The following is a 26,227-nucleotide window of genomic DNA, read 5'->3' as shown; positions in this document are numbered from 1 at the left end:
GATATGAATCTCAACATGAAACTGTGCAATTGTGTTTTAGTTAAGGGAGTGAGTTCCAACAAGCCCAAATTGGATGTTGTTTGAACAGTGCCACATCTGACATCTGCCTAGGGTCCCATATGGAAAAGATATATATAAATCTTATAAAGTTTGTATCTGTCTTGTGTGAAACTTGTATGAAAAGCATATAAGAGTGAAAACTGATATAAGATCCCTTGAAAAATTATATAAATGAAACTTGTATGTTTTGGATACTTACTAAAACAACATATGAAAGTAATGAGAAAGTGGCCACTTTCATGAGTAAATCATATAAGTTTTTACTATTTCTTTTCCATATGGGGTAATTTCCAGAAAACTGCTATAAAGTAAAAACATGCATAAACATTTTTGATTTGATATCAAACAATACAATAAGATCAACAAAGAGGATCGTTGCAAGGAGCAGAATAAAACCGTTAATGGGCATTTCACCTTCCTGTAATTTGGGTTTGTTTCAGATTATTTCCAGGAACTACGCCATTTCCCTTTAATGCTAAACAACTATTGCAGCTTATAAATCAATTATAATACCTACTATTAGTTTAGACAAAGACAAAACCACATTAAAAATGGATAATTTAATCGTAGAAACAATAATAAAAAAATTTTAAAAAATGGTTAGAGTACAAATACTGAAAGTGTAGAAAAACAGTAAAAAACTCACAATGCAAATGTTACAAGTCAAGTTTTTTGTCAAAAAAACAACAACAAAGATTTTAGACTTACACCCCCTTTCATGGATATCACTTGTTAATTTGAACATGGCTCTGAACATGTGGACTTACCATCTAAAGTCTGCATGCACTCTCTGATGCACAGACACAAGACAAACTATGCAGTGTCATGCATCTTCAGAGCTTCTCAGCTCATTAAACAGAACTGCACCGACAGCAAATACCATGTATTCCTTTCATGTCTGTCGCGAGTACAGTGGTGAACCGACAAGGAGCAGTGACACAATAATAATCAATGACGAACAGAATGTCATCACTTGAACAAATTTGTAAAGGCTGCCAAGTTCCCACATCCCACAAGTCAGTAACTACACCTGCTCCATGACTGTAATGCTTTTTACAGGCATGTAAACAACAAAAGGTTGCACAGCCTTAATGTATTGCTTGTATATACACTGCAGAAAAAAACACAAAGGCATAATTTTAGTCAGAATCTTTGTACTAAATGTCTTAAATGGAAAAAAAAAAAAAAAAAAAAGTATTCCCTGAGAAGAGACATCTTTCACATTATTAATCTTTTGAGTGAGAGCGCTCCTTGTATTTCTTCTGATACTCGTGGAAGAGACTGAAGGTCTTGGGAATAGGTCGAGGTCGATTCTTCTGCAGACTCGAACTCCATTTACCTATGATGTAATTAATAACCATTAGACAAAAACTGCCTAATTAATAAAATTTTTAAAAAGGCAGAATAAGAACTGATGTATGCTTCAGATGTAGTTGCTACCTTTCGGTTTTGCAGCAGCTGTAGCAGCGCTCTGCTCTTTCTCTGGCTCTTCTGGAAAGACAGATTCAAAATTTCCTTAAAATAAATTTTGTTGTCCGTCTCAAAGAAAAAGAAAAAACAAACAGTACTTTCCAGTTCCCATGTTTACCACCACTCTAATCTGCAAGACACCAGTATCCCACTCCAACTATGACCCATCGAGGAGCAGAGATGTCATTAGTCTTTTCTGGGTCAATTTATGTTGAATGTCCCTGCTTTATGTGGACACTCCAACAATATATTTGCCAATCACCCTTCTAACATGCAATAAAAAACAAACAAAAAAAAAACAACAAAAAAAACAAAAACAAAACAAAACTGAGGCGTTATACGTGAATTACAATAAAGCATTGAAATTTTAAATTTTTAAAGAATACTTTTAGCTTCATAAATTTGGATCTTTACCAAAAAGAATGGGTCTGCACCATCTGGAGAGATCACAGTTTTTACCAAAATAAACCAAAAATCTGCCTTCTGTGATCCATTCTTTTCAATAGATAATAATCATCATCATCATCATCATCATCATCATCAAATCAACTTTATTGTGGGCAATATTAGAATAACGGTACCCCCTCTATCTATGGTATTTACCTGAAATGGGATTGGTGGATTGCTTCCTGCCACTGGATCCATCTTTGAGGTCAAAGTTACTGGGTAGAACACTGAACCTCAAGACTATGTGCTCCTGGCAAGGTTTGACATTTTGGCTTTCACTTTTAGAGGAACACCTCTTATTATCAGCAGTGATATCCTTCTTCTCCTCTCCAAGCGTCTTCAGACTCCGGGATTCCTTAATTCCATCTCGTTTCATCAAGATACCCCCGGCAACAGAGTAAGAACGATGTTTACGGGTTTTTTTGTGACTAGCTTTAGTCTGTTGAAAACTTCTCCACCATTTGTCATGAATTAGCTGTTTTACTGAATAATTCCTCTTGTACACCATGTCACTGGACTTGCTACTCAAAGGGTTGAGATTGACAGTAAGAACTTCTGGAGGCCTCAGGTGTGCTGCCTTAGATGCACCCTTTACAAAACGGAAATGGGCTTTTCTGCTGCCAGTTAAAGCACACTTGTCTTGTTGAGCTGAGCCAAACAGCACCAGTTCTGCAGTTCTTTTTGAGTCTATATTGAGAGCTTCAGCTTCAACAGCAGGCTCCTTTTCACATTTTGAAACATCATCAAGGGCATTTTCTAAATTAAGATCAACAGGCAAGTTGCATTTCTTTGATTCCTTTTGGGGTGGACCAAATTCATCATCCCATTCGAGTCTCTTGTGTTTTCTTTTGATTTTTTTATGCTTGACAGATACTTTAAAGTCACCTTCAGCACAGATTTGAGATTGCTCTTTGGTTTCCAAAGGTGACACTGGCACATCTAAAGCTTCTTCACAACTCCTGTCATGATCCAGGATCTGGATGGCAATCTCAGTCTCAGTGCTGCAGAACTTTTCAGTTTCAGCTTTGTTAGTACTGACTGAGGCACCTGACAGACTCGATGCTGTAGACGTTGGTTGTTCTTGTCCACACTTATCGTAAGGTTCAGACATCTTTATGGCAAGATCTGTCTTCTGGCTAAGAATTTCATTTTCACCACTGGAGAGATCTTCATCTTCATCACTTATAATTATAATACCTGAATGACTGGTATTGGCTATTTTGGAGTGGTTCTTAGAATTTTGTTCAGAAGGCAATTGAGGTTGGTCATCAACTTCAGTCAAATCTATGGTTTGACCAAGAAAGCTGCAAAGCTCAGAACCACTAAATGTCACAACTTGATCATCAGTGTTCTCCTTGTCCTTTACTGGATCCTTCCCAAGCTGGTTATTGTGCTTTAGTACAACTGTTTCGCCACTATCACTGGTATTTTTTAACCCTTTTCCAAACTTTTGTTCTTTCTGGCTGTGGCATTTACAATCATAAGATGTACTTGATCCTATAGTCATTTTCAACAGCTTTGTAAGACAGCAAAGCGACTGACTTATGCCAATTTCCACAGTTTCCAATTTTGATTCCCACGATGTGGACTCTGTATTATCAGGTGTCTCACTCTCCGTGGAACTACTTACGACCCTCTCTGCATCCATACTTTGTGGCATCTCATTTTCGCTTTGCTCATGGTAACGTTTGGCTTCTTCTGGAGGCATAACTTGGATTTTCAGGGACAAACATGGGTCACTGGCATCATCTGTCTGATTAGAGGAGGGAGTTTGAATGGAGGGGGGTTTGAGTGTGGTGGCTTCTTTTCCTTCATTTGAATCAACGGGTTCAAAATGTGTTGATGGCAAGATCTTGCTTGGCACTTTACTCATAATTGCAGGATCACTGTTGTTGATGTGCATCTGATCTTTCTGGCCATCACTCTCAAGCAATGAAGTGTGATGTTTCAGAGACAATGGGAAACCAAATTCTTTGTCTATTTCATCCAACTGCTCATTTAGATTTAACCATGATGATTTGTAAGGCAATTCTGAAAATACTTCATTGTCTTTGAGGACATGGTAGCTTTCCATTTGCTCCTCAAAATTGCCATCTACCTGCAACAGTACAACAGAGTTGGCTGTTAAATGTTTTTGGCAGAATTCTTTAACTTCTAAAACCTTGAGAAAGCCTACCTTGCATGAGTACATTTGCAGTGTTTCAAGTTTTCCCTCCCAAAACAGGTCTATAATTTTTTGTGCAGTGTGTAATTCTTTCAAATCGCTGAGCTCTTTCTGATTCTTTTCTGCATCTTTTATCAACTTCGTTAGTGCCAATAATGTCCATGGGGATGTTGGGAGTGCGGAAAGATCAGAAACGGGTGATGTTGAAAGTGTCTGGATCCCACTTTGGTCTTCAGGAGAATTTTGGCATACTGATTCTTGGGATGGAATTGAATTTTGAACATTAACATCCAGTTCAGGTTGTTTTCCTGTGTTTTGTGTCCCTGACTCTGAAGATGGCAGCGTTTTGTTAATTGCTGTGGTATCTAAAACAAAAGTTTCCTTAGGGTTGTTTAAAGAGTCTCCTGCTGTGGAATCAGAAGAAGCATGGTCATTGTGAAGCTGACCTTCCAGTGATGGCAGTGGTTGTACAACAGCAATAGCTTTGGTGCTGGCATTTCCAGGTGATGAGTGAATGGAGCTGTCATTTAACTGGACTGATGACAGCATCTCAAAACTGCTTGCTACTGATGATTGTGTCTTGCGGTCAACAGATTCCGGCAGCAGGGATGAACAAAGCAACAATTCAATTAAGCTACAGTTCTTTTTAGGATGAATTTCGTTACTTGGGCTTCTTTCATTTCCTGCAGCAGATTTGTGGAAACCGTTAGGTACACAGGTTTGCTGATGGGGTGTACTTACAGCGTGCTGTGTTCTTGACATTACATTTTGAGTGCTTTGAGGTAAAGACTGTCCAGAATGCCCGGGTAATAACTTGATGGAATTCAAGTTACTATAATTTTTACGGGTAGCCGAAGTCCCAGGTTGAATATTAGATTGATTAGACGAGACCATTGTGGTCGTTCTGACATACTGCTGCTGTCTGTGATTTGCATAGCTGTACGGTGGAGGAGGACGACAACCATCAAACCCAGGAGTGCATGAATTATTTAAACCATCTGCACTTAATGAGTGCCTGATCACTTTCTGTTGTTTATAAGTTTTTATCTGACGCCCTCTCATTTCTGCAGAGTAATTAATATTTTCATACTTTTTATAAAAATTTGAGTTACTGTAGGTGGCAGTCTTGATCCCATTGTTGTTTCTTAATTGGTGCTGAGCCGAGTGTTGCTGAGTTTTGTGGCTGGTGCTGGAAAAGTAAGAATTCTGTGCACTTGATGGTGGATATGTTGCAATGTTACTGTTTCCTGAAGTCTGAGAGGTTCCCATATTGTAACTCTGTGAGTTGACAGGAGAGAATCCATGCTGAGTGCCGCTTTGTCTTTGAACCTGATTGTTCGAAACAAGGTACACAGTCTGTTCTGAGCCAGACATCATAGTGCTGGTACATAAACCACGTTCAGGTGGAAATGAGGTAGTTGGTGTAGTGTACGCTGAAATGGGTTTTGTCAAGTCTCCATTCACATTCTGTTGCATGCCCTGCTGAACACTGACATGCTGGATATTAGTCACAGTTCTATCCTGTGTTCCAATCATTTGTCTCTCATTAACAACCAGTGGCTCTTTCCAATGAGTGGACATGCCTTGCTGGGGATATGTAGTGTTTGAGTTCATCTGGTTAGGTGGACTCTGAGTTGATGAATTCTGATCACAGTCTTGCAGAGTGGGAATCTGAAATCCAGATGCTGGCAAAGATGGGTTTCCACTTTGCTTATTAGCTGATACATTTTGAATATAGTTAAATAACATACCAGAAAAATAACTGTTTTTATTGCCTCCACCATTCTGCTGAGAAGAAACCTCCTGATAAGTTCCTGCAGAAGTCTGCAAATTTGACATTTGTCTGTTAGAATAAGCTCCATTGTGCAAAGGGAAATGTTCAGCGTGTGCATTTTGCACTCCTAGGTTTCTTGCTTGATAGTGAATGCTTTGTTTTGGAGTCCAAGATTGCAGATTTCTTGTTCCATCATGGGCATGATAAGGAGCAGCTTGCGAGGGCTGAGAGGCTTGTCTAATCTGCTGGTGTTGTCCATTCATCAATGTACAGGACTGCATCTTCTTCCTCCGTTAAGGTTTGTAGTGGGTTCAATTGGGAATGATCCTGAAAAAAAGGATAAAAAAATAAATAAATAAAATAACAAGTTTCTAACCAATTATCAGCAATAGAAGCATTGACCAGAAGTACAATAAATAAACAGGATAGTTGTTTGTGCAAACATGGCTTTTTGCACAAACAAGTTTTCTTCCAACATTTAAAAAAAAAAAAAAAAAAAATTCTGGTAACCTGTCAGGCGAGTGGCTTTTATTAGTGGCATGTTGTGAAAGCTTATATTAAATAAGTAGTTATATATTGTGAGAGGTGACTCTCACAATAAATGAGCAGAAAGGTTATATATATAATTGTTGTGACACGTGTTCGAAATGCAGAGAGGTGCGCTCGATTTGCCACACGGAGCAGCGCGAGAGTAAAGCACGAGGGAGGGGCTAATAATCGGCTCAGTCATTTTTAATGATCGTTGAAAGCCCAGATCGTAATCGTGATTAAAATTCGATTAAATGAGCAGCCCTAGGTGGTAGTCCCCATTTTTAAGGTGGAGTACACCCTTCAGTCCCCCAACTATTAGAGGTGGGAATCACCATACATCCCACGATACGATATTATCACAATACTTAACACACGATACGATATTAATGCAATTTTTAAAAATATTTTGCGATATTCAGATTCTGTACATAAAGGTAAACTTTATCAATATTCGTTTTATCTAATATCAAAGTCTCGCACTCAGTCTCGCTCTCATTTTCAGTCAGTTTTATTGTTGACAAACTGAACGGTTTGTATTACAGTCTAGTCCAACTTAACTGAATGCAACCATCTGGTACAATTATAGCTATTCTGAACTATGCAATTTATGAAAACTATGTAGCCCCTTCAGCAACTGAAGAATTTGAAAGTAAATTAAAACAAAATATAATTTTTACATTTAAGACATGTTTTATTTTAAGTTTAAATAAAAAAGTTTTAATTAAAATAAGTAAACTGTCATGTTTATTGCTGCCAAAAAAAGTTAAACACATTTGGACAGTTAAAGGAATGTCAGGATTCTTGCTCAGAAAAAGGATCAACATGCTCTGAAGTCAGAGCACAAAAACCTTTTTGTAACAAAATATCAGTTTCTGCTGTCCCTGTATCGATACATTATTAGCAAACAAAATATCACGATACTACACAGTATCGATTTTTTTCCCCCACCCCTACCAACTATGAGGGAGAAAGACACTCCTCAGCCTCTCCAGGAAGGTCTATACTATTGTACTGGAAAAGAGAGTTTGTACATTAGTGGAAACCCAAATATAGGAGGAATACAGTTTTCATTCTGGCTGCAGAATGCTGGACCAGTGCATTATCCTTGAGAATATTCAAGTGCACATGGGAGTTTGCCAGACCCGTCTACATGTAGACATTGAGAAGGACATAACCTAGTTTCTACACACTTCCAGCAAAGAATAAGGAAGCTGTAGCATATGGTTTAAAGCTGCAAATAATACACCAAGTAATTTTTTTCCCTTAAAGTGGCAGTTTACATTTCTCCCTCTGCTGACCTACTGTATGCCATACATGCCAACCCTCCCGATTTTTCCGGGAGAATCCCAAATTTCAGTGTCCCTCCCAAAAATCTCCCGATTTTCCACCCAGACAACAAAATTGGGGAGAAGAAAAAAACAAAAAAAAAAAAAAACAAAAAAAAAACATCCCAGATTGGCCCAGCCAATTCCAGTTTCCAGCAATGGCTACTACTACTACTAAGTTTTAATATTACACTTGTTACTCTTTCTGGATCACAAAATAAACTTTTAACATATTTTCAGGCGAGTTCAGGCGAGCTGTGTAAACTTCAAATATCAGCGCCGGCGAGAACAGCAAACTCCCGGCACATAATTTTTAAAACCCCTGCGGTCTTTCGCTACTCAGGTTAAACATGATATATAAGTCACTTAGATAATGTAAAAATGTTATTGTTTGGCGTTTTTCAGTGTTTAATTTGTTCATGAGTAAATTGGTTTGGCTGAGATTAAAGTTATTAGATTAGATTAAATAAAACTTTATTAATCCCTCGGGAGGGTTTCCACACAGCTGAATAAACTTCAAACAGAAAACTGATTAAACAGAAGTGTGGGATGGTCGAAAATTTACGCCAGCATCCGGTTATATATTGTAGATAGCAAGGAACAGACAGCAGAGTTTCACTCCAATGAGAGAGCTAGTGACGTAAGGCTGAAGGCTTTCTGTCGGTATGTTGTAGCGACAGAAAAGGCTAACTTGGTTATCATTTTGCAGGGGAAAAAAAGAAAGAAAAAAAAAAGACTGCTAAAAATAAAAACAGAGGTTTTTGGACAAAGTTTGCATTCTCCATTGCCAAGCACCGGCACCGTTTCAAAAGTACCGGTTTGGCACAGGTATCGGATAAAACCTAAACGATACCCATCCATAGGTAAAAAGAGGAACTGTCAGAAAAGGACATAACAGGCAATGAACCAAGGTTGAGTTTGGGTGTGGTAAAAAAAAAAAAAAAAAAAAAAAAAAAAAGAAGAACTGTCTAAGAAAAGTGGGGTAAGAGTAAGACACGGAGGAAGTGGGACATAAAGTGGACTGGGTTAAAAGCACCACTGCACTTTACAGGAAGGGACAGAGTCGTCTCCTGTTGTGGCCAGTGCCATCCCCTATAACTCCTTTTCCATTAGTACTGTTGATAATAATAGATTGCTTGGTATACATTGGAGTTAGAGAGACTGCAGAGTTTGTGAATATTTGCAACATTATAATATGGCGACTGTTAGGAGGTAAGAATACATATAGAAAAATAGTCTTGGATTATGAACAAAGGGCTGGGGTGCAGGGCAGAAGAACTGCCAACACCCACCCCCAGACAGGAAGCCACAGGTACAAGCCTGGAGGAGGGCAACCCCAGGATGAACAATAGAGAGAGCAGTGGAAGACTACGGAGGAGGGGTGCCAAAGGGCAGCCCTCCAATGCTATAAAGGTAGGTGTGTGTGTGTGTGTGTGTGTGTGTGTGTGTGTGTGTGTGTGTGTGTCATGGGGGTGCGTTTGGGTAGAGCTGGGCGATATATCGAGTTTTTAAAAAATATCGATATATTTTTATACGAGATATAAGATGTGACAATATCCTTTATATCGATATAGTCTATGTTACGTTATAATTATACTTGTGGAGCCGCAAGTTTGCCTCTCTTTCGTCCACTTTTGTCTCTACGTTACTCGGCCTCGCCTCTCCTTCACTGAACACAACTCCCCCTCCTCCCCCATCGCTTCACCTGCAGGAAGCGACAAGATGGACACGGCAAATCTCCGTTAACGAGTTACTGCGCATCGCCCGTGCGTGGGGCTGGACGGCGTCAACGTGTTAGCTAGCTAACCACGCTAACGAGCTAACCACGCTAACGAGCTAACCACGCTAACGCCATGCAGCCCAGAGGTGCTGCACGGACTAAAATCCTTTCATTCTCTCAAAAGTTGACAGCGCGCCTTATGTATGAATTCTGGTTGTGCTTGATGGCCGCGAACCGATTTTATGTGGAACACGGCGCTCAGCAATCTGTCAAAAAATGTTTGAGTATGACTTTGGTAAACTACGGAGCTGCACCGCTTGATGGATTGTCGGAGGATTACGGCTGAGCCTCGCGGAGTGATACGTACTGTGCTTCAACGTAATAGTACCCTACTGTGTATAAGGACCATAAATGGCACCAAGAGACGTGGTTGCGAAGCGGATTTCAAACTCCAGGCTGTCAGTCACGCAGTACAAGTTGGGAACAGAGCAGCTGTGAAATCTGTCTTTGTTATTGTGCTCGTCTGTTAGTTTACATTTTGACTGCACAATTGTGAGCTCTTTGTTTAGCACAAAAACAGCATTGTTTTCTTTTATTTATGGAGCATTATTATTTAATAAATGCTCATAATTTATTTTTGAGTAAATTTTATGTACATCTGTGCTGTATGTTAATAAAAGTGCCTGTGTGACATCTGGGACACAGCTTTGACTAAGAACTCTCTTTTTGTTCTTACTTTATGGCTTTAAAAAATATATATCGAGATATATCTTATATCGCCATCCAGCTAAAAAATATCGAGATATGAATTTTGGGTCATATCGCCCAGCCCTACGTTTGGGTGACCTCCTGCTCACCAAAGGATCATAAAAGCAGGAAGCTTACAGCACAAGAAACAGATCTTTCAGATAGGATCCATCTATAATAAAACCTCCCTAAGCCTCCCCCAGCACCAAATTGGCTGGAGAGGTGGTCAGAGACAAAGGAATGTCTTTGATCCTACTGCTTGAACCAAGACTTTACAAATTTAAGAAACACAATGACAACATTCAACAATTTGACTCTAACATGAACCCTTGGGGAACATGGTGTTTTTTGCAACCATTTCCCCGTTGCTGGGTTTCAAAAATGGCGGTATTGATTTTCGTGCACGAGACCTTCTCACGACTCATCAAGTGATGCTAATGACCAGCCGGTCACATGCAGTCTGATGACATCACATTTTAGCTGTGGCTGTCACGCGAAGGGTAAACTGATGGCACAACCATAGCTGGACTGGCCATCGGGCATACCGGGTGATTTTTCGTTTTTATGGGCCGATTTTTTGTAATGGTATAAACAATAAGAGGTGGTGGATTGGCCAGATGCTGGTCGATGTGTTAAAATAACTCAGTTGTTTGGTGGTGGCTACGGCGGAGATTCCACAGAGGCCAGCAGGTGGATGAGGGAAAGGGGAGGCAGGAGGGGAGGCAGGAGAGACCCGAGGCGGCCGCCGGTCCGAGTGTCAGGTGAACTGAACTTCAGGTAAGAAGTTATGACCTGCAGTCTATCAGGGTCAGATATAAACCAAGTTTAGGTGTGGTTTATTTTCGTTGTGCTGACTTTTCACAGTCAGTTACAATAACTCGTACTGCGTGCTAGCTAGCATGACGGAGTTTATATACAGCTGGGTGGGTGCTATGTTACTGATAGTGAACTTTATTTTATTCATAAGGTTATTAGAGTTGCCAACAGTCCCATAAAAAACAGAATCGTCTCGTATTCAGAGAAAATATTACGCGTTTCGTATTGAGCTGAAAAGGAACAGTTTGTCCCGGACTTCAGCTACAATGGAAAAAGACACAAAGCTGGAGTTTACGCTGCACAGCTGCCTCTTCTTCTCTCATCATGAAACTGATCAATGATCAGCTGATCGGCTTTTCTCTCTTGTTTGTTTATCGCCCCCTTTGCACCAGAAAGGAAACCAGCGGATGTCGTGCTAAACAACAGCAGCACCTTTAAGCTTGATCAGCTGTTGTTAGGATTTATTTAATATTAATTTGACATGAATGAGTTGAAGGGAAGTTATGAACTGTTTCTGAGAGACAAATAACACCAGGATGCTTTTCTGTGTAGCTGACAGCTGGTAACTGTGCAGGGGCGGGTCTAGCAAAGTGTTGCCAGGGGGCCAGGTAGGGCATTAACAAGGAAAGGGGGGCACAAAGAAATACTTTTTTCTTATTCTCATTTAAAATGTCTAGCTTTTATTAAATAATTATCTGAATCTTACAACCAAAGTTTTCATCTGATGTAGCGTGTATAGAAATCATACATATACCAACAAGACGGCATACATCACTGTCACCACAGCATCTGTTTTCATTCAAAGGCTATAATACCTGGTGGGCCGTTCTGTAGTCAAAACGCCCGGGCCGATTTTTGTCCCAGTCCAGCCCTGGGTACGACACGCGGTGAATTAATCTGAGAATGTGCATTAAAAAAAAAAAAAAAATTATGCCGCTTCTTAATGACAGTATCTAACAACCCCAACTACAAGATTCAGTTTGTAATTGGCTAAAAATAAGTTTAACTGTCTTCAGAACATTGCAGAGGCTTTACTGACTATATTTGGCTCAACGTATCTGTGTGAGCAGATTTTCTCTCACATGAAGACTGTCCTCAGGTAGCCGTCTGAATGCTGGACACTGAGACCTGTGTCTCTGAGTGGGAGACCAGAGATCACATTAACATATGTATCCCTGTTTTAACCAACATGCCATATTGCCTTATTTTTCTTATCATTGTTGTGAGGGTATCATAAATAGCATTTGCATTTTCTGTTGTACAGTCCATTTGCTGTCTTTTTTTTTTTGTTTGTTTCAAAATAGCTGATAACTATTCGCTGATAGCTGCCAACATCTGCAAACAAATTCTATAAAGTGGTTCTATATAGTGTGTAGCTGTTAATATAGAGCGTTATTAAATTTATTGCTAATGCAATCATATGGCACATTGACTTCCGAAGACATTTTAGATGGCACACAAGGTTGCCTACCCCTGTACTAATGAAAAAGAGGCTTAATTGTTGCATGCTGGGGCAGCAGGTTGAACTGTACAATGTGGTAGCATAGCAACATATCAATTATAGAAATGGAAATCATCTTGTAACAACATGCATTTTTATGCTTTGAAAAAAGATAAGAGTGTTTGGACATAATGTTCAATCCAAGGCTTTCGGGTATCCTTATGATTCTTGGTTGTAGTTTTCCATCATGATGGTGAGGTGCTTTTTCCAGGTTTCTCAAGCTACAAATATGAAGAGTACCTTTTAAAATAAATATAAATTTATGTTAAGAAACCTTGAGTTTGTTTGATCCATATACAGCAGGGCCCTATTTCAGGAAGCCGGTTTAGTGCAAACTCTGAGTAAGTACACCCTGAGTTAACGAAAACTCTGGGTTTTCGGTTTCACAAAGTGAGTTTAGATTAATTCTGAGTGAGTTACTATGACGACACACTCCGTGAAGCTAACCTGCCCCCTAGCAGGTTTACTTCAACTAACCCTGACCTTCTCCGCCTCCTTGTCGGAAACCTGACTGTAGGAAGTGTCAGACATGGCGTGCCCCTCCCTTGAAGAGCCAGTAGATGTTGAAGCCCAAATCCTCCGCAGAGCTCTCCGCCGGGAGAGCGTGATTAGAGCGCGCTCGGACATTTTATCATTTCCTGATGATTTTCTGTGTGAACGTTACTGTTTTTCAGCACAATCTATAATTCATTTGAATAACATCCTCAGGCCTAATATTGCTCATGTGACACATCGCGGACATTCTCTCAGTTCTGTACATATTATTTGTATTGCACTTCAGTTTTTTGCAAACGGGAGCTTTCTGTATAATATTGGTGATGCTGAGCACGTTTCCAAGGCTACCGTCTGTCGGGCAGTCAGGAATGTTACAGTTGCACTGAAACGTCTCCTGTACTCGTTTGTGGTGTTCCCCGGTCATAGACCCACAAGATTTATCAAAGAGGGATTCCACAAAATTGCAGGTATCAGGATGAACAAAACTTAATTCATGATGTGGTGATACTTGAACTACTTCTTAAATTTTACATTTATTTTCAGGGTTCCCAGGCGTGATTGGCTGTATAGATGGCACTCACATTCCAATCATTGCTTCTTCAGTAAATGAAGGAGACTATGTGAACAGGAAGTCTTTCCACAGCATTAATGTACAGGTACATAGTTCCCTGTAGTATTTCAAACTAACAAATTATTTCATTATAGTAATGGATGCTAATTTGTGTTCTCTGCACTGTGAAGATCATATGTGATGCTGCCAACATTATGACAAATGTGGAAGCCAACTGCTCAGTCTTTGTGAGTGGTGGTGGTGGAGGACCCCCACCTGTTTTTCGGGCCTCCGCTTTTTTTTCTGTTGGCTATAACGGGTCACATTTGAGCATACAGAGTAAGCAAATATGTACTTGTAATGTGCTCAGATAATTTCAATAAGTGCTTACAGAGGGGAAATTAATGTAGCCTCTAACTGCAATTGATTGACATAGGACAAACAGACCAAGCACTATGGCTCATAATACAATTACACCTTACCTGTTTGGACTATATTTTTATATTTCATTTTTACTTGCTGCCAGGAACGTTTGGGGCCTGTTGGGTTGCACCTGCGCTCACATCACATCACAAAATCAAATGTATAAAATAAAAAATAAAATATAATAAAATAACGTGTTAAATGGGTGGAAATCCCTAGATCAATGTTTAAATTAACACTCACGCATTGACTCTGTCGGCTATGTTTTGCCATGCATGCTCCCTTTCTTTTGCAGCTGAGGCTGTGTTACTTTTTTTCCGCGGAATTTGCATGTTATCGGCATATACTGCCATCAGAATTTCGGCCTCAAGCGCTGTAAAATACATTGACCGCGCCTTCTTTCCCTCCGTCTCCATGGTGACTCACTTAATCTGTGCTCCACTAATCAGGGCTTTATGTATCCTCGTGCGTGCGCTTAACTTGGGGTTAAAGCAACTCCGCGTTGACTGAACTAATTGTTATCAGCCTTTCTGAAACCGAATATTCCGAGTTGGACAGTTCGGGGTTACTCAACCCTGAGTATTGTTTTTCACTTTGAGTTTTCTAAACTGGCTTCCTGAAATAGGGCCCAGATGTCTGGGACTAGATTGATTAAAAATAGTAAAGAAAAGGTTTTATTTCGCTTTATTTAAGGAAGGTTTTCCTTTTTCAACCTCAATGTGTGAACACTGCTGGTCTTTTGTCACTTCAAACAAAAAAGGATCTTTAAATTATTACAGAGGGCTAATTGTACCAATACATTAATTATCATTTGTAACTTTAAGATTTTCATTCATTTTTAAAATAGCAAATGGATTGGTTTTTATGTAGCTCGTTTCTAATCCATGTGATACAACATGCCCCATTCAGCTATGATCGATAACTGCAGATATCAGCTGGATCCATCGGAGACCAATTTGGGGTTTGTAGCTTGCTCAAGGATTGTTGGCATGCAGACTGAAACCATGTCCACACTAATGCGTTTTCATATGAAAACGCATCTTTTTCTCTCTCCGTTTTGGCCTTCTGTCCACACTGAGACGGCGTTTTCGTTCAAGGAAAGTGCAGCGTTTTGAAAACGCTCTACAAAGTGGATACATTTGAAAACTGTAACGAGATTTTCTACATAATACAATATAATCAAGTGTGCCTTATATTTTGTATGTTCATATATTTCAACATAACCAAGCTTATTGTTAAAGAGAACATGATGCATTCCTTACTTCAATGTGTGATGTCAGATAAAGCATGATATACTTCTGTATTGTTATATTTCAGTATGTGAGTGGGTGTGAGGTCAGATAAGCACTGAGTTAACGTCTAACCTCTCCCCGACTGCTTACAGAAGAGGAAGTACTATGTAACTTACTTTCTCCTATAAATAAAGCAACCAAGCCTGCACTCTGTGTGTGTGTGTGTGTGTCTTCTCAGAGACATTCACCCGTGCGCACGTTTCTAAAACTCTCTGAGTCGGTCTGCAGTGTCTTATTTCTCTTATTTGTGTTTGAACAAACGTCTACCCCTGACAAAAACGCAGTTTTCACATCGCAGTAGGGCTGCACGATTTTGCATAAAATGAGAATCACGATTTTTTGGCTTAGAATTGAGATCACGATTCTCTCACGATTTTCTTTTCCAGTATAAATATTTATTGCACTTATTAACTGCACATCAACTTCGTAACAGTTGAGACTGAACATAAAAACAATAAATAAACATAAAAACAACAAATGTCTCACGTTTTGTTGTTGCCGCAAAATGTTGTACTGCTTGAAATTCCGTCTCCACCGTTACTCGACACTGCATGTATAGAGCAGGTAGTGCAACAATAGAAAAATAGTTGCGGGACGGCACTGTGTAGCGTTTGTCTAGGGTGTTGATCATTTTCCTAAATCCCTCGTTTTGCACAGTGTTGATGGGAGCCAGGTGATAAGTAATAGCCTCTGTAATTTCTTTGTGCCTGCGGGAGGTCGACGTGTATAGGGAAGCGCTGTGTAAGGTTCCCGTTATTGATGTTTGGGTGGTTGACCGGGACGGATTTTCTCCTGTCACTTTCTCGTCATCCCTGACGTGCTCTCCGTTGTTTTTTCCCCTGCTAATTTTAGCATCACACGGCACAGCTTCTGTATCACGTGGTATAAGGCTCCGCCCTTGTCATTTGTTGAACAGGAAGAGTGAGCGCTTGTTTTCAAGCAGAGTACGTCCCGGATCAAAATGCGGTACAATCGTCGTTGTTTTTTTTTTGTTTGTTTTTTTGGTTTTTTTAAATCGTTGTCATTTGGAAATGAGATCGCACATAAGTATGAATCGAGATTTTCTAACGATTAATCGTGCAGCCCTGCGTCGCAGTGTGGACAGCGGACCCGGAGCCTTTTCGAAAACGATGACACAATTTAGTCATGTGATGCAGTCATGTGACTGTGGAGCAGGGAAATTATTTTACTGCTATTGTTAAATAATCATCATTATTATCAGTACCATTGCATTAATAATATAATCTGCAGTATGATCATTGCTTTAACAATGTAACAGATAGCTTTAAGATGGCCTTAAGATGTTTATGATGATGTTAATTTTGTATTTCAGATGCAGTTATAACTATTGTGTACACAATGCATATCTGTGCTTATTTGAGTTGATGTTCAGGTTCTTTAAAGGTCTTAAGCTTCACTGACGTGACTGTTCAGGTGATACATGCTGAGGGAAAACTAGAACATAGAAGGAATTGCAATACATGCTTACAAAACACTTATATCAGGTCATTTCATATTAAGGTTTTAGTAGAGGTTCTTGGTTAAAACATTTATTTAGTAGAGGACATATACATAGTCTCAGTTAGGTTGTAACACATAAGGATGAGCCTCTGTTCTGGTAAAAGGTCAGAAGTGCAACAGGTGAATTGAGAAAGAGCATTTGAGGACGAGACACAGACAGTTAGTAGGTGAAGAGGTGACACAGAGAGCATGTGAGGTCGTGACACACACACATTAGTTAGATTTATTTATAGGAAAGAGTTTAGTCATGTCTGGCTGTAACTGCAAAATTGTCTCGGTAAAAGAGGAACCGTCCTTGTCTTCTCGGCAAGAAAGAGGAACAAGACAAGAACTGAAAGGTAGACAGGAAGTGCCAGCCATGAAGATAGAAGACGATGTTCTTTTTAAACTGTGTTAAAAGTCGTTGTGGTTTTGATTTGACGTATGTGTATATATCCTGTCTGTGACGCATGAAGGGGCGTCAGTAAATCAAGCCCTGACGGTATAAAATCTGTGTATGCTTTGAGGAAGTCGAAGACTACTTGCTGTCGGCGTACAGAGTGTCTTCCCACACGTGTGTAGTCATTAAAATCATTGTTTGACCAAGAGCTTCTGGACCATGGGTGGTTTGTACTCTCCTTCCTCAATTTTGAACCTTAACATGACCAATTAAACTAAGATAGCGGAGGGCATTATAGCGCAGTTGTTTTGTTTGCTCTCAATTTTGACAGCCCTATTAAAAATTAATATCAGTTTGTACATGCTCCAGATAGCTTCTCTTCAAATTCTTTCATTCTCACTCACTTTTGCAACTTTGTACGTTACTCGCAGCAACAAGTCCACCTCATTGTTAGTCCGTTTAAAAAACTCTCTGCTTTTCCTCAACATTTTTCCGCGACGTTTCAAAGAGCCAGAAAGTAAATAAATGGTAGACAGAAATTAGGTAGTTGGAATAGTCTTGCATTTCACGCATGTGCAGTACTGCAACGTAAGCATTTTCGGCTGTTTCAATGTGGACGCACAACTCTGTGAAAACGACTGAAAACAGTGTGGACGTGGAGCGTTTTCAGACAAAAACGCCTCCTGGCTGCATTTTAACATAGCTATTGTTGTTTCAGCAAGTTTTAGAACTAAAGAATCTCAAAAGAAGTCCAGTTGTCTTCTTTTTTTCTCCCCCTCAAGCTCTTGCAACAATCTTTGACTCACCATCAGCTGTTAGAACTGCAGAAGCCTTTATATTAAGAGGTAAAACATTTTCAAGAACCTCAAAAGAAGTCCAGGAGCCTTCAACTCAAGCACTTACAACTACCATGACTTGGATGACTGAGAGCATACATTGGTTGCTAAACAAAACAACTGCTGCACACATTTTATGTCACAGTATTTTTGCTCCTTCTGTCAGACAACATTTGGAGGTCCTTAACTCTGTGAAGTGCAACAAAACTATGAGAATTAAAACAACTGATAACCAGAGTTTTTGAATCAGGAGTCCTTCAACACAGTACATCACCCACTCACACTGAAGTGCCAAGACACTGATAACACAGAGATGTGTGTTCCCAGGAGACTGAGCGAAACAGGTCCCACAACAACCTGCTACATTTCCCAGTGGCCCTAAAACCATTGGAACAAAGACAAAGCTAGATGTCGTCAACATTTATTAAAAGAATGGGTGCAAATTAACACCCATACTTTTACAATTATTTACTAGTAAAATAATACTAGGCACTGGCTTACATTCTCAAAGGATCCCCCCTTACCACCAGTTTTTAATGATACCATCCTCATGAACTAGCAAAGGTACAGAGGATTGACCAGAACCACACATATACACTAACAAACTGTTCATGATACACGTGGAAGAGAAATCTTCACTTGGACAACATGGGTTCACTGATTCAGGTCACTATGCAAATAAAAAGCAAATTGAATAGTTTTTACTGCTCTTAGGTTTAATGATGCTTTTGTTCCATACATTGTGTCTCATGGTGCTCTCAGAATAGATGCATATTAGGAGTGTGTTGAATATTTTAGGAGTAGATACACTTTGTATATCCATGTTGACCTACATCAGTTTTTTGCATTCAAAGTATAATCTAATCTAATATAATATAATAATATCCTTGACCCATTTTATTTGTGTGAATAATATTACAATTTACTAATCTTTAATTAGTTAGTGTGTTTATTTCAAAAAGGTATGTATACAGCTCAGTTATACCGCAAGATCATAATTTCATATCTTAAGGTAAAGGTTATTAAAACACAGGAAGATCACACGCATAATACCAATACACTTTTCATTTTAGGTCAAATAGCCGCCTCATATTTAATTAATGTTGCACTTATCTCACAACTAAGAGTCTTTTGAACACAAGTATATTAAGGTTTGAGTACTTCAACCAGTTTCTGACCAGTGTGCACATAAATAAACACAGAATTCTTTGTGATCCATCCTACATCCTGTACTGGGCACTGGCACCATTAGGAAGAAGGCATAGAGTGTGGCAGTACAAACTAAATGGGTTAAAGAAGGCTTTTGTCCCTCTACCCAACAGAATCAAAGAGAGCCTAAAATAAGCTGACACAGATTTATAGAACTGAAGTCAGATTTCCCAGTGAGAACAACAAAGTATCAATCAAGATCCTTAATATTATAAAAACACAAGCACACATAGGCACCTTAAAAAAATCTGTATGCATAAAGTAGGATTTGAGGTTCTGAACATGCTTCCTTAAGAGGTAAATAGCCGATTCTAAACAGGCTGTTATTCAACAGACCAGGGGTCCATTCTTCGTACCTCGCTAAGTAAGTTAGCTGGATTTGATTGTTGACGATTTCACGTGATCCTGGATCGTTCGGTTCTCCGAAGCTCATCCGGGACTTGCTGTCATAGCAACAGATCCGTAAGCGTAAACCTGCTCGGGAGCAGGCTTACTTTATGTAAACAAGATTAGATCGCGGCCACTCAGGTATGTCCGCTTCATTTATACGAAAGCAACAGCAATATTTTACCACCGTTTTACCATAAATAAATATTATCAATGTAACTAAAGATAATGCAGTATTTGATCCTTTTATTGATTCCATACAGATACATACAGGTCATTTCCTAAAAAAAGGGAAATGTACTATTAATCATTCTATTTCATGTATTTGATTATTTCAGATGTAATTCATATTTTAGAGTAGTAATAGTAAATTACTTCGTGTAATCAAGATGAGAGACCACGGCTATAAAAGCGAAGGTGGATTTGGGAAGTCTGTCGCAGCCATGTCCTGTCCGTATACGCGAGCCACCCATTGCGGAAGGTGCAAGATTGATGAGGGGAGTTTTCAGAACTCAGCGTATATTGCGGGATAGACAGGATCCTTTAGCTCAGCGCGACAGTGTGCTCATAGAGAGATATCAATTTTCCCGTGAGGGTATTATTTACTTAACCAACTTGTTGACGAGGGGGTGCAGGACCACCACCTGTCTTTTTTTGCTCTGCCCTTTTCTTGGTTGCTGTTATAAACAAACAGATTATTTCAGGGTCTCTTTTCAAGAGACTAAAAAGTAGGGCTGCCACAAACGATTATTTTGATAGTCGACTAGTCACCGATTATTTATGCGATTAGTCGACTAATCAGATCATCATCCACTGGACGTAAAACTACAGCTTATTGCACCAGCAGCATCTGCTCTTATATAACTATCATTAGCTTACAGCTTTAAGCTTTTAAGGTGCTAACTAAAAATAAAGACAAGATGATAGTTTATTCAATTTTAATGAAATTTGCAGATTGTTTCGGTAAAGTTTAATAAACTCCTTGCTATCTAAAATATAACAGGACACCGAGTATATTCTCCAGCATCTCACACTTCTGATAATCAGCTGTCTGCTTGACGTTTATTCAGCTGTGTAAAAACTATAACTTTAATCTCAGCCAAACCGATTTACTCAGGAACAAATAAAATACTAAAAAAAAAAGCCAAACAATAACATTTTTAATTTATCTAAGTGACTCATATATATTTAACCTGAGTCGCGAAAGACGGCGGTGGGTTTGAAAACAATTTGCCGGGAGTCCGGTGTTCTCACGGCGCTAGTGACCTAGCCCCCGGCTAGCTATCGAGCTAGTGGGTAACAGACGTCTCCAAAAACGTCGGAGCGCTTTTGAAAATATGTGGTGTCCTGATAAACTGAGCAGATATTTGAGGTTTACACAGCTACATTCTCGCCTGAAAATATGTTAAACGTTTATTTTGTGACCCAGAAAGATTAATAAGAGTAATATTAAAACTAACTAGCTACCGCCATTGTTGGAAACTAAGCTGGGCCGCACTATGAATTCTGGGACACAGCTGCTTCTTCTTCTTCGGGGTTTAACGGCAGCTGGCATCCTTGTACATGCTGTTTCAGTCCGTTATTACACTCTTAAATCCTGCTATTATTCCTGCGTCTTTTGCGATCTTACAAAGCTTCAAACGACACGTCGACTATTAAATCAGTCGTCGACAATTTTGATAGTCGACGTAATCGTGACCAGTCGACAAATCGTGGCAGCCCTACTAAAAAGCAATATAAGTGATAAATATTACCATTCTGTGTAACCACACCAGCCCAGGACCTCCACATCCAGCAGGTTCACCTCCAAGATCGTCTGAGACCAGCCACCCAGACAGCTGCTGGAACAATTGGTTTGCACAACCAAACAATTTCTGCACAAACTGTCAGAAACCGTCTCAGGGACGCTCAACTGCATAAAATCAGGTCAAGACGTCCTCATCGGGGTCTTGACCTGACTCCAGCTCGTCGCCGTAACAGACTTGTGTGGGCAAATGCTCACATTCGATGGCGTCTGGCACGTTGGAGAGGTGTGCGCTTCACGGATGAATCATGGTTCACATTGTTCAGGGCAGATGGCAGCTGAGAATGTCCCAGTTCTTGCATGGCCAGCATACTCACCGGACATGTCACCCATTGAGCATGTTCGGGATGTGCTTGACCGGCGTATACGACAGCGTGTACCAGTTCCCACGAATATCCAACAACCTCGCACAGCCATTGAAGTGGAGTGGACCAACATTCCACAGGCCACAATTGACAATCTGATAGACTCCATGCGACGATGTGTTGCACTGCATGAGGCAAATGGTGGTCACACCAGATACTGACCGGTTCTGGGTCCCCAGACCCCCCAATTAGGGCTGCCACGATTAGTCGACTAGTCACGATTACGTCGACTATCAAAATTGTCGACGACTAATTTAATAGTCGACGTGTTGTTTGAAGCTTTGTAAGATCCCAAAAGACGCAGGAATAAGTAGTAGTATTTAAGAGTGTAATAACGGACTGAAACAGAAAATGGCAGCACTGCATGTTCAAGGATGCCAGCTGCCGTTAAACTCCGAAGAAGAAGAAGCAGTGTCCCAGAATTCATAGTGCGGCCCTGCTCAATTTTCAACAATGGCGGCAGCTGGTTAGTTTTAATATTACTCTTATTATTCTTTCTGGGTCACAAAATAAACGTTTAACATATTTTCAGGCGAGAATGTAACTGTGTAAGCCTCAAATATCTGCTCAGTTTATCAAGACACCACATATTTTCAAAAGCGCTCCGACGTTTTTGGAGACGTCTGTTACCCACTAGCTCGATAGCTAGCAGGGGGCAAGGCTCACTAGAGCCGGTGACAGCACATACCTTAAACTTAAAGCTGTAAGCTAATGGTAGTTATATAAGAGCAGATGCTGCTGGTGCAATAAGCTGTACGTTTTACATCCAATTGATGCACGATCTGATAAGTCGACTAATCGCAAAAATAATCGGTGACTAGTCGACTATCAAAATAATCGTTTGTGGCAGCCCTACCCCCAATAGCGCAAAAAACTGCACATTCCAGGGTGGCCTTTTGTTGTGGGCAGTCTGAGGTACACCTGTGCACTACTCATGATGTCAGATCAGCATCCTGATGTGGCACACCTGTGAGGTGGGATGGATTATCTCAATGTAGCAGATGTGCCCACTACCACACATTTGGACTGATTTGTGACCACTGTTTGGGAGGGATGGTTATATTGTGTATCTGGAATGAATTTTAGGTCTCTACGTCCATCCCATGGGGAATGGGAGCAGTAACAAAGGTGTTGCGTTTATATTTTTGTTGAGTGTAATAAATTTACCCTACCGCCTACTGGTGTTGGCCAGAGGGGCCGATGGCGCGATATGGCAGCCTCGCTTCTGTCAGTCTGCCCCAGGGCAGCTGTGGCTACAACCGTAGCTGCTTCCACCAGTGTGTGAATGTGAGAGTGAATGAATAGTGGCATTGTAAAGCGCTTTGGGTGCCTTGAAAAGCACTATATAAATCCAATCCATTGTTATTATTATTATTATTATTATTATTATTATTATTATTATTATTATTAAATTACTTACGAGTTTAATTTGTCAGCAACTTTCTGCCAGCCCTCTCTCCTTGCTTTTGCAGCCTTTGCAGTGTTCCCTTGCGTTTTAATTAAACTCTGAAACTCCTGAAATCCCTCAATCAAGAGTTCTTGCTCTGCTGCCGAAAAATACCGAGCGCGCTCCTTCGACATTTTCGCCGACCAATCAAAGGGTTGCCGATCAAGGTTTCTACTATCGATGCGTAGCCCCTGTTAAGCCACCCAGTGATCTCACATTACTTCATCCAGCTATACTAATCGTCAACAACAGGTGTGTTCGGAGAACCGGAATAGCGAGCTCAAAGTTATCCAAGATCAAATCATCGCGCTGTGTCATTTGATCTTGGATGTAGTAAGCGAGGTACGAAGAACGGACCCCTGGAAAAAGAGTATTGTTGGTAGTGATTATGTCAAGGCTACAGAACACTCAAGCCTTCCCACTCCACACAACATCACCATATACAAGTTGCCTTTATATTTTGACGGTACCTGGAGTATCGGCTAGTGATGTGCGGATCGATACTGAAATATCGATTCCTCCGATACCAATCATTTATGTTCTAGAATCGATTCTCACATTAAAATATCGATATTTTAGTAATTTAGGGTAAATTTGTAGTTTACCATTAACAGGAACACAGTGGAAAGAAACTATTTCATTCGGTTGTCTACAATTGGAAGGAACTACTTCCTCGTCCACCTTTCATAGTCATGTGCGAAATATGGCTGTATAAATGTGGCAGGCCCTTGGCTTGCGCACTCACAGTGGCTGAGCGTAATTGGAGTCATGTGCGGACGTATTTTACATCCACAAACAGCCGAGACATGGTTTGAGATACATGTGGCAAGAAAGTGAGGTGTTGTGGCAACACCACAAATTTGTCAAACACCTCAGAGTAAATCATATCTCAGAATATGACGAGCGTATGTTAAGGCGAACTGAAGAGGAGGAGTGGACAGGGACAGGTGCTGCTAGGGCGAGACAGACGTCTCTCACGGAGTCCTTTAGTGCTGCAGGCAGGCAAGGTGTTCAAATAGCTCACGACTTCAGGTTTTTTATTTCTGTATGATGAATTCTGCATTATTAAGTGATAAGAACAAGTAATCTGATGTCCTGTAATCATTATGAAACTATAATTTGAGATACAATAAATAAAATACGTTTTTGTACAAGGTATCGTATCGGATCAGTATCGCCGATACCACCCTCAATATTACTTGGTATCAGATCGGAAAGGAAATCAGTGGTATCGCACATCACTAGTATCGGCCTGTGTTTACTTGGTATCAGGTCAATACAGAAAAAATAATTATGGCAAAGCACAGCAAACCTCATCATCAAATGTTCTTGCTCTGTGGTGACTGGTTATCTGAAGAGGTTAGAAAATAATGCATTTTTAGCAGTTAATATCCTGAGAAAGGTAGCTGGGGTTAACTTGTGCAAACACGAATTTTATTTTTAATGTAATCTTACGAACAACATTTATTTCCCTCCACAGAGCAATAGTGAATGATCAGGGGTTTGCCATCAGTGATCAGAGAGTGGCTCGGAGACCATAAAACATCATTTTCAGACATTGACTGGCTGCCAGAGTCCACACTTCGGGATGTGCTGGAGATGTTAGAGCTGGTCCGACACTCCCCTTATGCTGGGCTTACACTGTGCGATTTTTGGCCCATTTTGAGCCGATTTTTGAGTCGTGCGACCGTTTTGGCGATCGGCCCGATTTTGGCCTTCATCGTCCGTCGTGCATCGTGTAGTATACGTGGGGTAACGAGAAGCGATTAACACCTCACGACCAGCTCCCGATCACCAATCGCTTGGTGACCGTCGTGAGGGTGTCACCGCAGCTTCTCACACTGCGAACGCGCAAACACAAATGTCAGCGAAAAAGACTGCGCAGCACAGCGGTGCAGCGTGTGATCTGGACACAAGCGATGGAGGCACAACTTGTAGAACTATGGCAAGCTCATCCGAGCCTTTTCGTTGTGGCTTCACATAATTATCACAACAACCGTGAAAATAGTTGGATTTACATTGCTGCTCAATCCCAGCTGCCTGATCAGTGTTTTTCCATTAGCAATTTAGCAAAGTTGATGGTGGTGGTGCGCGTGTCTGTGTGAGTGAAAGACAGAGAGGGAGAGCGAGCGACAGAAATTCTGTTATAACCTTCCTTTTATGGACGCACAGTGTGAGCACTCTGGTCGCATCCGAGCATAGTATAGTGCGAGACCCTGCATCGTGACCTACCAACTTCTAACCCCTGCGAGTCAATCGTGCAGTTTGAGCAGAAGCTGAATAACGCGACTGAAAAAAAGAAAAAAAAAATCGCACAGTGTAAGCCCAGCATTAGCGAAACGTTAACGCGACGCTGGATGCAGTATATTCAGACAGTCAGCCGACTTTACATTTTAGGTACATAACGCTGCTGAATGTAGCCCTCCAGCTAAACTGGCGGCTCTCCCGACGCTTAAAAAGGTTGTGCCTTTATTTTCAATGCAAGGCTTACATTTGTGCTTTACTCTTTCTTAAAATCGTAAAACTCAGTAACATCCGGTTTTAACGCTGATCAGTAACGTCGGATGTTAATATTAAAATTTAATGTAGTCTATTATGCTCATCCACAGCTTCACTCATGTGTGCAGGCAGCGTACACTACACAACATCTGTACTGTACTTGAGTATTTGAGCAACTGAGAAACTTACTTTTTCACGAATTCTGGCTGAGCCGCAGCGGTTTCAAATAGTCCGCATCCTCTAGGATAAAACAGCTTCTCTTTGTGGAAGTGGCGTGATTTCATCCATATCACATCCGGGTTTAATAAGGGAAAGTTTTAGTCCTTCTCCTGGGGTTGGTTAAACGCCATGGAGATTCAACTCTTTCACCTCGCGCTAACGCCCTCTGCTTATGAGTGTCGGCGGGTCGGAGACGTCATCGAAGGAGGCGGACCCCGACGAACACGTGTGGCTTCACAAAACAGG

At 40.5% G+C, this 26,227-nt stretch overlaps 1 protein-coding gene across 1 annotated transcript; it reads right to left on the bottom strand.

Moving 5' to 3' along the window:
- Positions 1–601: 601 nt before the first annotated feature.
- Positions 602–26,227, bottom strand: amn1 (antagonist of mitotic exit network 1 homolog (S. cerevisiae)). The gene is made up of 4 exons (XM_026176547.1): positions 25,952–26,227; positions 2,134–6,242; positions 1,501–1,551; positions 602–1,399 (listed from the first exon to the last, which is right to left on the bottom strand). Exons 2-4 carry the CDS (start codon positions 6,194–6,196, stop codon positions 1,287–1,289), a joined length of 4,227 nt encoding a protein of 1,408 aa, XP_026032332.1. The 5' UTR covers positions 6,197–6,242; positions 25,952–26,227; the 3' UTR covers positions 602–1,286.

The sequence above is a fragment of the Astatotilapia calliptera genome, chromosome 7, assembly GCF_900246225.1.
Source record: "Astatotilapia calliptera chromosome 7, fAstCal1.2, whole genome shotgun sequence".
NCBI classification, from domain to species: domain Eukaryota; kingdom Metazoa; phylum Chordata; class Actinopteri; order Cichliformes; family Cichlidae; genus Astatotilapia; species Astatotilapia calliptera.
Note: the sequence above shows the minus strand (reverse complement) of the source record. Positions and strands in the feature narration are given on the sequence as shown.

Excerpts from the sequence above, each read along its gene's own strand:
- amn1 (XM_026176547.1), bottom strand. The coding sequence starts at position 6,196 with ATGCAGTCCTGTACATTGATGAATGGACAACACCAGCAGATTAGACAA. Across the intron at positions 1,552-2,133 it reads ATCCACCAATCCCATTTCAG|AAGAGCCAGAGAAAGAGCAG; the intron begins GTAAATACCATA and ends CTGTCTTTCCAG. Across the intron at positions 1,400-1,500 it reads AGCTGCTGCAAAACCGAAAG|GTAAATGGAGTTCGAGTCTG; the intron begins GTAGCAACTACA and ends ATTACATCATAG.